Source organism: Coregonus clupeaformis, chromosome 16, assembly GCF_020615455.1.
Source record: "Coregonus clupeaformis isolate EN_2021a chromosome 16, ASM2061545v1, whole genome shotgun sequence".
NCBI lineage: Eukaryota > Metazoa > Chordata > Actinopteri > Salmoniformes > Salmonidae > Coregonus > Coregonus clupeaformis.
Window position 1 is genome coordinate 2,603,042 of NC_059207.1, and position 13,232 is coordinate 2,616,273.

At 46.4% G+C, this 13,232-nt stretch overlaps 1 protein-coding gene across 2 annotated transcripts; it reads left to right on the forward strand.

Annotated features, from left to right (window-relative positions):
• Positions 1–505: 505 nt before the first annotated feature.
• LOC121572188 (low-density lipoprotein receptor-related protein 10) lies at positions 506–10,616 on the forward strand. 2 transcript variants are annotated; one of them, XM_045225845.1, is made up of 12 exons: positions 506–575; positions 3,016–3,213; positions 3,684–3,716; positions 4,087–4,249; positions 4,649–4,839; positions 4,971–5,635; positions 5,889–6,328; positions 6,953–7,250; positions 7,465–7,904; positions 7,997–8,191; positions 8,362–8,491; positions 9,398–10,616. In XM_045225845.1, the coding sequence occupies exons 2-12, from the start codon at positions 3,165–3,167 to the stop codon at positions 9,998–10,000; spliced, it is 3,207 nt and encodes a 1,068-aa protein (XP_045081780.1). In that variant the 5' UTR covers positions 506–575; positions 3,016–3,164; the 3' UTR covers positions 10,001–10,616. The 2 variants fall into 2 exon arrangements, with proteins under 2 accessions (XP_045081780.1, XP_045081781.1); XM_045225846.1 differs by having other exon boundaries at positions 4,105–4,249.
• The last annotated feature ends 2,616 nt before the right edge of the window (positions 10,617–13,232 follow it).

Consider the following 13,232-nt stretch of genomic DNA (forward strand, 5'->3'; position numbering starts at 1 on the left):
ATATGAACATTCATTTATCATAATAAATAAAAAACAACAGCCCAGGATAGTGTAAACTATCAAAAATAACTACAAGAACAAGTTAGGCAGACAATTTAGTAGTAATTTGATTTTAATCCACTTTGTCTCAGTCCATTGACGAAATGCATCAAATGCATGTTACCTTGCTGATTATAAAACGTACTAATGCAAATAATGTTACACTGTATTCTCGGATGCAAGGCCGTCTGCTATAATACAATTCCACTGTGGTATACCCCATTTGAGGGATTATCTCACTAGCCTACTCAATTCCGACACCTGGTGGTGAAACATGATAACTTAAATTCATCCAAAACTGTCGATAGAATCACCATTGAAACGAATTCGTGATTAGAGGAGCAAGTAACATTTGATGTTAAATCAGATAAAATTATCGTGAACTGGTTTGGTTCTTTAACTTTGGAGTTTGTTTGGGGCGTTGTGACAGCCGAAGCCTCAGTCTGAGTTTCTAGCCCCACCCCCTCTCCTGTTCAAGTAAACAATACGGAAGTTGGCCAGAACTCTGCCTATCAACAATAAAGACGACAGAAAGGGTAAGATTGCTAATTTAGTTGTTACAGGCATTTATATACACAATTTATCACCGTTTTGAATTAATATGTACATCAGTGTTTATGTATATTTGAATGCCTTTTTATCGCGTGGCACTTCCAGGAAAACATGAGGAAAGGAAGAGGGAAGTTAGTCAGAGCTAGCATTAGACGCAACAAGGCGAGAGAGCGAAGCAGGGATGTATTCATTACGTCCTGTAATGTAAACAGTTTATCGTTTAAGAACCAAACTGAACAAATGGCACGAAACGGGGAGGGACCTAGCTGAATTTGTCCAATAGAAACTCTCGTTTTCGTTGGAAAACGTTTCCTTTTGGAGTAAACGGTTTGTGTACAAAACGTTTTGCAACAGACGAAAAGTTTTGCAACAGAATCGGCGTAATGAATCCCTTCCTCTTCAAGGAAGTTTGCGGGGGCAAATATTGAGAAGGTCTAGAAAGTCTGTAAATAATTTCGCCTCATCTAGAATTAAAATGACACAGAAAATAAAGTTGATATTGAAAAGCGCAACCATTTTTGTGTTTAGGATTAGCTTGCTGGTAAATCATACAGCATAAGGTTAGTTAGCGACGTCATTTAGCTAGCTAGCCAACGTTACTGGCAAGGCAGGACATGGCTGTGTATAAAATTAAACCAGTCGCTGTCGGTGCCGTTTAAGATGAGGGAGGATGTTTATTTTATTTTATGAACATAGCCTTATTTATATTACAGCATATTGGATCACTGTCATTCATATTCCATTCACCCAGCTCAATGTAACATCGATAGGTTTAGGCGACTACATGATACTCAACATTTCCCATTACCCATCATGAGGTTGCTACAACCTAGCCAATGAATTAAAGTTTACAACGTAGGTGCACAGGTCAAGAGAATTTTGAGTAATCAAGGTGACAGACCGTGACACATTCAATACCGCCTTACACACTCTTGCTTGCATCTAGATGATCTAGGGTGTAATCATTAGTCCAACAGTTGGCCAAAATGAGGTATGTTTATCCCCGTTCCGTTTAAGAAATATTTTAACAGAATCGGTGCAATGAATACACCCCTGATCAAACGCAAACACAGTTCACTTTCATAGCAGCAACATACAAACAGCTCGTTGTATATATAATTCCTTCTCGCATCTATTTACGCGCTCTCCTCCGCTCACTGTTTCCCTTCACTTGTGGATTTCAGTGCACAACACATCAGCTGTCTGTGACCAGACGAAAAAACCTTTCCAAGCCAAACCTTCATATCATGATTGCTAACCGCTACACACAGCCTACATCGTTGTCACGTCATAGTCAACATAGCAACTAGAACTGCGTTAGTAAACCCACTACAATCATGCAGTACAGTGAACAGTGAGCAGCAAGCAGTTTAGCAGTTACACCGGTGGGCCCCGGCGGCAATAAATTAATAAAATCAAAAGCTTACCTTGCCTTAGAAGAGTTCCAGTGTTGGATAGCCAGCTAGCAAACATAGCATCCCTCTCTGTTTGAGCCAGGTGTTTGAGTAGGCTAAACTAGCTAGCTGCATTCAACGCTAAGTAAGTGAAAGTGAAAAAAAATATACTACGAAATATAGCTAGCTCTCTCTCTCGCTTCTCCTTAATTTTGGAATAAATTAATTTGTTAAAAACTGTTCAACTATTGTCTTCCTCTCTCTTTTGAGTCAGCTACTCACCACATTTTATGCAGTGCTAGCTAGTTGTAGCTAATGCTTTCAGTACTAGATTCATTCTCTGATCCTTTGACTGGGTGGACAACATGTCAGTTCATGCTGCAAGAGCTCTGACGTCCTCTAGAAGTTTGTCATAATTACTGTGTAAGGCTTTGGAAGGGGTGAGAACCATGAGCCTCCTAGGTTTTGTATTGAAGTCAATGTACCCAGAGGAGGACAGACGCTAGTTGTCCTCCGGCTACACCATGGTGCTACCCTACAGAATGCTGCTGAGGCTACTGTAGACCCTCATTGCAAAATAGTGAGTTTTAATCAATTATTTGGTGACACGTGAATATATTTAGTATAGTTTTATCTAAAAAGTTTAAAATTTTTGTTTTTCTGAAATTCTCTGAGGAGGATGGTCCTCCCCTTCCTCCTCTGAGGAGCCTCCACTGATGTAAACATTGTGTTCTTGATAAAAACAGATAACCATAACCTTCAACACAACACATACCTTAAGCGAACAACTTCAGATGTCTTGCTGTCATAAGTAAAGGCTTAAGCAAGTTCTGTAGCTATGTTTCTGAAAGTAATTCCCGCCGGTTCCTCTAAAACTATACCCTGGTCCCAGATCTTTTTGTGCTGTCTTGCCAACACTTATGTTCATTTGTTTGGTGTGTCAATGGCTATAGAACTTGGCAAGACCTGGTACCAGGCTAGTCAAAATAGCAATTTTTGCTGATTAGGTTTGGTCTTTTTATTTTCTCAGGTGAAGTCTTCCTGAACGAGACATTAGCAACGATGGGGCCACTCAGCAAGGCGAACTGAGGGATCTGCCTAGATGTTTTTCCATTCTAGTTTCCTTTCACAATTTTTGGTCTTTCATGAGCACCCGCATTTCAGAGGAGCACCATCAGAATGACTGTCTCTTTCAACCTTTGTGTCATCAACATTTTGTTTGTAACTGGTGAGTTTTACTTTGAATGTGACCTATCTATCTGTCTGTTGGTCGATATGTCAGGTGGTAAAGCACAATACTTTAGGCCAGGGTTCTCAAACCCTGTCCCTGGAGAGCTACCGTCCTGTAAGTTTCGCTCCAACCCTAATCTAGCACACCTGATTCTAATAATTAGCTGGTTGATAAGCTGAATCAGGTTAGTTACAACTGGGGTTGAAACAAAAACCTAAAGGAGGGTAGCTCTCCAGGAACTGGGGTGGAGAGCCCTGCTTTAGGCCAACAAGTATTGTAAACTATGCACTCACTAATTGGAAGTCGCTCTTGATAAGAGCGTCTGCTAAATGACTAAAATGTAAATGTAAACCTTGTATTTTGTAAGCAGTATCTAGTGTCAACTGTACCGTATGCAAATACTAGTCAGATCTTTTGTAATGCCCTATTCAGACCTCTATAACTCTGTTTTGCCTGTTGATTCACAGCATACAGCAGCCTAGAGCTGGCTTCCAGTACTGGTAAGAGAACTAACCCCCCCATCTCTTGCTAATGTCTCTATTCATGATATCAAAGGGACCCATCTGCCTCTCACCAGTTTTACACAATACTCATAGTTATGTGATCAACATGAGTAGGCGTGGGAGTCTCAACTGTAATTGACAATCAGCGGTGGCATCTCCGGTTCTTTTACACGATTTTGCACTCCAATGTTTCAGGCTGTATATACCAATTAATTGTGAATTACAGCCTGATTAATCAGACAAGGAACACCGTAGCAAAAAAGTTTTGCAACAGAAAAATGAAAACATGAGTTCTTAGGTAGCACCTCCCTGTCCCACGCCCGTTTTCTTCCTACTTAACACAACCCAGAAGTCTAACGTACTGTAGGGTCCTTCTCTCTCCCAGCTCATTGTGGACGACCTCCCCAAGTCCTGGAGGCTGCGAGAGGAGAGATCAGAAGCTCTGTGCACCACAGCTGGTCCTACCGCCCGCGGCCGTTCAACTGTAGTTGGATTATCAAGGCACATGTAGGAGAGCCTGTTATTCTCAGGTAATGTCTACCCACTCGCTGTCTTACCGCTGTCTTGGGGGCTTATTCGGTGGATCAGGGTGCATCGACGTTTGTCCCGAAACAACTTCTAGTGTAGTCCTTAACCTTCTTGGCACTAGTGTACATCTGAAGGGATTAGCTAGGTGTAAGCAATTAGAGGAAGAGTCTGCCCAGCCTGTCAGTGGACAAGGTGGAGCTACTATCATGTTGTTTAATTATACTTATCCAATACTTTCAGATCTACATGAAGTGCCTGGGGGGTACGCCGTAGGGGTTGTGTCCGGACTGGACTTTAGAAAGGTCACATCATGTAAAGGAAAATGGCTTCATAGCCAAATAAGGACGTTTTTGATTGTTTGCTTACTTCTTTGTTATCTCTTTTTCCCGTTGCTCTTTCAGTTTCTCCCAGTTTTCCACACGGTGTAAGAAGGAATGGGTCTCGGTGACATCGTCGACTGGCAAGCCCATTACCCTCTGTGGTTCCAACCTGCCAAAACCCATGGAGTTGATGGGGGGAAACATTACAGTGACGCACCACTTCCTGCCACACTTATTCCCTGTGTCTACGTTCCGCCTGGGCTACGTCCGAGGTATGGTGCCGTGATGTTAGGCTATATCACTTGTTAATCATGACAAATGACATAGTAGACTAGTTTTAACTCTATTTAACCCCAGTTCATCTCCCTCTCTTGTACTTTCCCTGCCACTCCTCTCTCTCTAGACTCCGGTGACTGTACGGCGGTGGACTTTGAGTGTTTGGGCGGGCGCTGCCTGCCCCTGTCGTGGCGTTGTAACGGCCGGGTGGAGTGCCTCGGTGAAGGGGTGGGCATAGACGAGCAGGACTGTAATGGAGAGATTAAGATCCTGAACCTGGATCCTGAGCACAGCAAAACAGTGGTGGCCACCGCCACACCAGAGTCCTACCGGGAGAGGGAGACAGAAAGAGAGAAGAACAGGGGGAGTAACAGCAGAGCGAGGGATTGGGAAACGGTAGGGAAGGCACCGGGCGAGCTGGAGAAAGAGGAGGAGAAGACAGAGAAGGAAGTAGACGCTGATGGGGACCACACCAAGGAAAAGGAGCCAGCTAATCCTATAGATGACTTCTGGCAGTTCCAGCCTCGTAGACTCCCCAGCCCCCAGCCTCACCGAGCCCACCCCAGTGTGAACCGGGCCCCCATCGAGTGGCCCTGTGGGGGCCTCCTCCAGACCTTCTATGGGACGTTCGCCCCTCCTTCCATCAGGGGCCCCCCTCTGTTCTGTGTGTGGACCCTGGACCCCCAGGACTCCAGGCCTCTGAAGCTGGACCTGTGGCTGCTGGAGCTGGGGCCTGGAGACACGGTCACCATCACTAACAGACAGCAGGGCACTGGGGAACTCATCAAAACTGTGAGTGTGCCTGTGGTGTGTTTGTGTCTTAGAGTTAGGTAAAGTGGCCCCTTTATAAACTGATATGGGGTCAGATATCATTTAATTCCCCTAGGATTGGAAGTAGGCTTGTCTTATTCTTGATCTGTGGTGAAAGCCAACTTCTACCTCTAGAGTTTGTCATGTGTCACAAGACTGTTCAGTTACCCAAGTTTTTAAATGTACTCAATCTAATCACTTCATCCTCTTCCCCCTCCCTTTCCCTCTGTGACAGATCACCAGCGCATCCAATTACAAGGCCATCCAGGTTGAATCCCAGACCGGCCTCCTGTCCCTGACCTATCGTACGCTCCCCGGCTCTGAGGGGCTGGGCTTCAATGCCACCTACCGTGTCGGGGGCTACTGCCCCCCCTGGGAGGGTAAATGTGGGGGTGCCGCGGGGGGCTGCTACACCCAGGAACAGAAGTGTGACGGGCACTGGGACTGTCCCGAGACGGGGCATGACGAAGCGGGGTGCAGGGGGTGCCCCCGGGACCAGTTTGCCTGTGGAGGGGCTGGGCAGAGGGCGGTGCTGGCGGGGCATAACTTCATAGGGCGTCTGGTGTGTTTCCCTGCCAAGGAGAGGTGTAACTACCAGCTGTACTGTTCTGACGGGAGCGACGAGAGAGACTGTTCTATATGTCAACCTGGGACCTTCCACTGCGACAGTGACAGGTAGAGGATGGTGTGTGTGCAGGGATTTTTCTGCCATTGAAATATTGGGCGTGCCGCCTAAGCGTTTTTTCAGGACGCGTAAATCCAAACTGTGTAATTCTTTACTAATTATAAATAGTTTTCATGTATTTTCTGGTTGGAAAAGCGCTTTGTGTAAACTTAAACGACCAAAAACAAGAGTAGAAAAGATAATGGACCTATATATTGTTTTACAGTATAGGATCTTTGAGATCTAACAATCACCCAAATAAAAGCTAGACAGTCAAAGATAATAGAAAATTCCAGAAGCAAGAATGTAGCAGTATTGATTTGATTAGGTTTTTTGCAAAAGCATTAGCCATGGCAAATTTCTCTCAACTCCATGGATAAATGTGTAGAATTGCAGGACATCTGCTTAAAAATGTCTCTACATCGCCAAGATGTGAGTCTCCAAAAAATGATCTCAAATTCACCGGGCCGACCGCGCCCATTGTCACTCCCCCTACCGTGCCCACCACCTAAGCCCCCTTTTGATCCAGAAAAAACCCTGTGTGCATGCATTAATGTATGTTAGTGAGCTTTGATGTGTGTGTTAGTGTAGTATCGATGTGATATACGTGTGGACTGTTTGTGCCTCTGCCCCAGGTGTGTGTTTGAGAGCTGGCGCTGTGACGGCCAGCTGGACTGTAAGGACGGGACAGACGAGCTGAACTGCACCGTGACCCTGCCCCCCAAGGTCATCACCTGCGGGGGCCTCCTCCAGACCTTCTATGGGACGTTCGCCCCTCCTTCCATCAGGGGCCCCCCTCTGTTTTGTGTGTGGACCCTGGACCCCCAGGACTCCAGGCCTCTGAAGCTGGACCTGCGGCTGCTGGAGCTGGGGCCTGGAGACACGGTCACCATCACTAACAGACAGCAGGGCACTGGGGAACTCATCAAAACTGTGAGTGTGAGGGGGTGTGTATGTGCTTAATGGAGTTGGGTAGACATTGCCCCTAATAAACTGAAACAAAGTCAGATATTTTTTATTCATTGGGAGTAGGGTGGTCTGATCCTAAATCTGTGGTTAAACTTTTCTACCTCTGAAAGTTCTTGGAAAGTTAATTTACCCAAGTTAATTTACTCAATCTAATCACCTCCCTTTCCATCTGTGACAGATCACCAATGCGTCCAATTACAAGGCCATCCAGGTTGAATCCCAGACCGGCCTCCTGTCCCTGACCTATCGTACGCTCCCCGGCTCAGAGGGGCTGGGCTTCAATGCCACCTACCGTGTCGGGGGCTACTGCCCCCCCTGGGAAGGTAAATGTGGGGGTGCCGCGGGGGGCTGCTACACCCAGGAACAGAAGTGTGACGGGCACTGGGACTGTCCCGAGACGGGGCATGACGAAGCGGGGTGCAGGGGGTGCCCCAGGGACCAGTTTGCCTGTGGAGGGGCTGGGCAGAGGGCGGTGCTGGCGGGGCATAACTTCATAGGGCGTCCGGTGTGTTTCCCTGCCAAGGAGAGGTGTAACTACCAGCTGTACTGTTCTGACGGGAGCGACGAGAGAGACTGTTCTATATGTCAACCTGGGACCTTCCACTGCGACAGTGACAGGTAGAGGATGGTGTGTGTGGGGGTGCATGCGTAGTGTGTTTCGATGTGTGTGTAAGTGAATACGCCATCTTGACCGTTTGTCTCTTCCCCAGGTGTGTGTTTGAGAGCTGGCGCTGTGACGGCCAGGTGGACTGTAAGGACGGGACAGACGAGCTGAACTGTTCCGTGACCCTGCCTCGGAAGGTCATCACTGCCGCAACCGTTGGCAGCCTGGTCTGTGGGCTGTTGCTGGTCATCGCTATGGGCTGCACCTGCAAGCTTTACTCACTGCGCACCCGAGAATACAGGTATCTCTCATGCACCTCACACGTCAAGTTTACTCATGTTGATGCTTCATCAAAATCACCCACAAACGCCTCCCTTGATCTGTGTCCAAAATAAAAAGTAAGATCACTGTCAACCAAAATGTCTTGTTGGACCAGACCCCCATATGTTTCTGTCTGTCTTCCTCCTGCAGTATGTTTGCTCCAATCAGCCGCCAGGAGGCGGAGCTGATCCAGCAGCAGGCTCCTCCCTCCTACGGTCAGCTGATCGCCCAAGGCATCATCCCTCCAGTGGAGGACTTCCCCACAGAGAACCCCAACGAGGTGAGAGCCTCGGAACAGGTCTGGGATCAGCTAAAAGTCCCCCAATCCTAACCCTAAGTGGGGGGGAAATGCAAAACTGACCTTAGATCAGAAACCTAAAGGCAACTTTGTCCCTCTGTGATTGGAGCACAATTAATTGAAGGGCTAAAATAACTGATGACTTGAGATTTCCTTTATTTGGTTTCCTTCCTTTACTATGGGAATCCTTCACAAACTTTGTTTATTTGAAATCTCCTCAGTAGAGCCATCGGTCCTCTGACTCTTCGTGACTAGCCTTGTATATCTGACCTACCAGAGGCACTGATGGTTCAGCTTCACTGGATGACTCCATTATCATCAGCCTGCATTATATATAATATAATATGCCATTTAGCAGACGCTTTTATCCAAAGCGACTTACAGTCATGCGTGCATACATTTTTGTGTATGGGTGGTCCCGGGGATCGAACCCACTACCTTGGCGTTACAAGCGCCGCGCTCTACCAGCTGAGCTACAGAGGACCACCTTTATGAGAGTAGCAGCAGGAGCACGGTCTCATAGATTGAGTTACACTAGGGCCTGTAGGAGTGCTGATCTAGGATCAGTTTAGCCTTTTAGATCATAATGAATAATATTATACGGACAGGGGTGACCTGATCCTAGAGCTGTCTGTTTAGCTGCTGCAGACCGCTGAAGGAGGGAAGGAGTACTAAAACAATATGTTCACTGTGTTGTAGCTTTGTTTAATAGTTCCCTCAAAGCTAGGAGTGATCTTACGCAAATCATAAACTTTAATGATAATGTTAAGAAATAATTGTATTTGTATAGCACACTTTCAAATTCAACAAATTACATTTCAAGCTTTTAATATTTTTCTTGTTCTCTCTCTCGGTCTCTGTGTTCCTCTTTCTTTCTCCCCCCATCAGTCTTCCTCTCTTACTCTGAGAGGTATCCTCCATCTCCTCAGACAGGACACCGCCAACTCTCCACGTCGCCGTCACCGGCCCCGATTCGTCCGCCGGGCCGTCCGTCGCATGCGGAGGTGGGGCTTAATCCCTAGACCCGCCTCCAGGCCCTCCCAGCCATCCAGCTCCGCCCCCCAGCAGACAGATCCCGCCTCTACTGGTGTAGAGCCCAGTCAATCAACTCCTGCAACGTCCTCATTGGCTGTGGAAGCCGTCAATCTGCCGTTGCCACAGAAACTAGGCTTGCTCCCTCAGACGGTGCCGCACCAACCACCGCCTCCCCCCTCCCTTCCTCCACCCCACGTCTCTATCCCGGCCTCCCCCCAGAGCTTCCCTGTGGCTGCCCCTCCCACCATCAGCAGCCCCTCCCTAGCCTCGCTCTTCCACTCTCTGGGGCGCGGTATCTCTCGCTTCCGCGCCTCCCAGTCCTCCCCCACCAACTCCCTGCCCCTCTCCGCATCCCCCTCTTTCTCCTCCTCTTCGGAGGATGAGGTGCTGCTTATCCCTTTCTCGGAGGACATGACCTCGGAGGATGACGTCCCCCTGCTAACCCTTGACACCTGACCTTTTCCAAACCCCACCAACACCCCCCTCCCTAAATTATGTGCACAGTGCTCAAGCACAGGAGCACCGCAAGGCTCTCCCTCTCTCTGTGCTGGTGTAGTGCCTTTTGAATTACATTGGGTTGGTTTTTACTGACTGTAGGAATCTAATATTCAATGCTTTTATGTTTTTGAGTGTGGGACCTCCTTGAGAAAGTGTATTTGTGCCTGCCTCCCCGTATGTGTAGATTGTGCGTGTAGTCATGAATGTGTGTAGTCTGAAAGTGGTGAACTTTGCACAGAGAATCTTCCTCCCAAATCCTCATGATCTAACATATCAGCTACTGTCAAGTGAATGATTTGTTTTTAACACATGAAAGAGTTTGTCTTTGTGACTGCATATGTGTGACTACGTCATGTGTTTTAGTATTTATGAGGGTGAGTTATAGGGCGGCAGTGTAAGGAAATGGAAGATGTCCCATGTATAATAATAATATTAGAAATGATATCCCTCCCCCGTTTTAAGTGCCTTGTTTAGAAGCTTCCTGCATATGAAGAATTTGAATGATTACACACACAAATACACTATATATACAAAAGTATGTGGACACCCCTTCAAATTAGTGGATTCGGCTATTTCAGCCACATCTATTGCTGACCAGTGTATAAAATCGAGCACACAGCCATGCAATCTCCAGTAGAATGGCCTTACTGAAGAGCTCAGTGACTTTCAACGTGGCACCGTCATAGGATGCCACCTTTCCAACAAGTCAGTTTGTCAAATTTCTGCCCTGCTAGAGTTGCCCCGGTCATCTGTAAGTGCTGTTATTGTGAAGTGGAAACGTCTAGGAGCAACAACGGCTCAGCTGCGAAGTGGTTGCAACACTCATTACCGAGTTCCAAACTGCCTCTGGAAGTAACTTCAGCACAAGAACTGGTCTTCTGGAGCTTCATGAAATGGGTTTCCATGGCTGAGCAGCCGCACACAAGCCTAAGATCACCATGCGCAATGCCAAGCGTCGGCTGGAGTGGTGTAAAGCTCGCCGCCATTGGACTCTCGAGCAGTGGAAACGTGTTCTCTGGAGTGATGAATCACGCTTCACCGTCTGGCAGTCCGACGGACAAATCTTGGTTTGGTGGGTGCCAGGAGAACGCTACCTGTCCCAATGCATAGTGTCAACTGTAAAGTATGGTGGAGGAGGAATAATGTTCTGGGGCTGTTTTTCATGGTTTGGGCTAGGCCCCTTAGTTCCAGTGAATGGAAATCTTAACGCTACAGCATACAATGACATTCTAGACAATTCTGTGCTTCCAACTTTGTGGCAACAGTTTGGGGAAGGCCCTTTCCTGTTTCAGCATGACAATGCCCCCGTGCACAAAGCGAGGTCCGTACCGAAATTGTTTGTCGAGGTCGGTGTGGAAGAACTTGACTGGCCTGCACAGAGCCCTGACCTCAACCACATCGAACACCTTTGGGATGGATTGGAACGCCGACTGCGAGCCAGGCCTAATCGCCCAACATCAGTGCCCAACCTCACTAATGCTCTTGTGGCTGAATGGAAGCAAGTCCCCACAACAATGTTCCAACATCTAGTGGAAAACCTTCCCAGAAGAGTGGAGGCTGTTATAGCAGCAAATGGGGGACCAACTCCCATGTTAATGCCCATGATTTTGGAATGTGTTCGTCGAGCAGGTGTCCACATACTTTTGGTCATGTAGTGTGTATGTGTGTGTGTGTGTGTGTATGTAATATATATATATACACACAAAAAGGCACAAACACCTTCTCACAGACAGACTGTTTTATATTACTTTCATAATTGATAAATTCCATGTCAATTCTGCAAACTGCCAATCATTTTGGGGGACCCTCCTGGTTAGTGTATGTATGGCATAACTTGTGTGTGTAATGTATGCACTTAAGTGTGATGTATGAATGTTTATAATGTAATTCTCTAGTACACAAATTGTCTAGACTCACAAGACAATCTCTCTGTGCCTGAGGTTGGGTTAGACTTGTGCAGTGCACACAGAACGACGAGGTCCCCAGGGGCCACAGTCACAACAACCCAGGGGCCACAGTCACAACAACCCAGGGGCCACAATCACAACAACCTCGACTTGAATTCTTACCCCTTTGTGAATCGAACCCACTCTACCACACTTTGACACAATGAACAAATAGCAAATGAAGCGACTTTTTAGTGTGTCATTTGTATATCATGTTTTTTTGCTTTTATCCTCCAGGAATGTACTTTCAATTTTATTTTCTTAAATTGTTCTGTTTGCCTGGTTGTACTGAATGTATTCAATTAAACATGGAGTGGTTGGATGATGTTTAAAACTTGCAATCTAATAATAAGATTGTAGAGAGTGATTTTAATAGGGTCTATTTCACTGTACATAGGCAAAGATATGGACGAATCATCAGAGATTAAACTATTTGCACTTTTATTTGGACTCTAACTCTATTTGTTGTGTGTGTGTGTGTGTGTGTGAGAGAGAGGTGTGGGTGGAAGAAGTAAAATGCAATGTTAGGAAAAGTAAAGAAGTTTTAGATAAGGAGGTGGTCTATACGCCATTGTCCTCTGTCTTCTGGGAATGTATCAAAGACATGTCACTTCAGTCTTTTGAAAAGAGCCCCAGGGCGCCATGACAAAGGACATTTAAATGCCTGGGTGTCAAAGGTGCAGAGAGGTTTGGTTGCTTGCAACTTGCACAGTTAGGAGAAGATTGAAGGGAGTCGGGGGGAAAAGTCATGCAATTTACAGAAGAATACTGATAAATATGTTGAGGAATGTCAATGTAGAAAAATCTGTGCTCAATATTTGATGGCGTCGGCGCGAGGCTGAACATTGCATTCCCAGGTAATTAGAACCGATTCAGTGGGGCATTCAAATGGGCTAGATTTTGATACAATTGTGACGAATAGAGCAGAGGCGACAGTGGTCCACTATACAGCACTTGATGACTAGTAGCAAGGGGGGGACGCACTAGGAAATCGAAAAACTTCGATTTAGACTTAGCCCTTTTCATGAAGTTGTCTAGAAAAGTTATAGAGGCTATTGTTACACAAGTCTTAAACGGGCTCCTCTTGGGAAAAACAGGTCGGACTCGGATTAATTCAGGTGTCATTATCTACATCAGTCGATACTTCAATTGTATATTGGCTCACCATTTTTATAAATGTTTGGGGAAATACAGTAAATGTTACTAAGGCAACTACAGCATTATTGCACAATAGTGTCCAATGG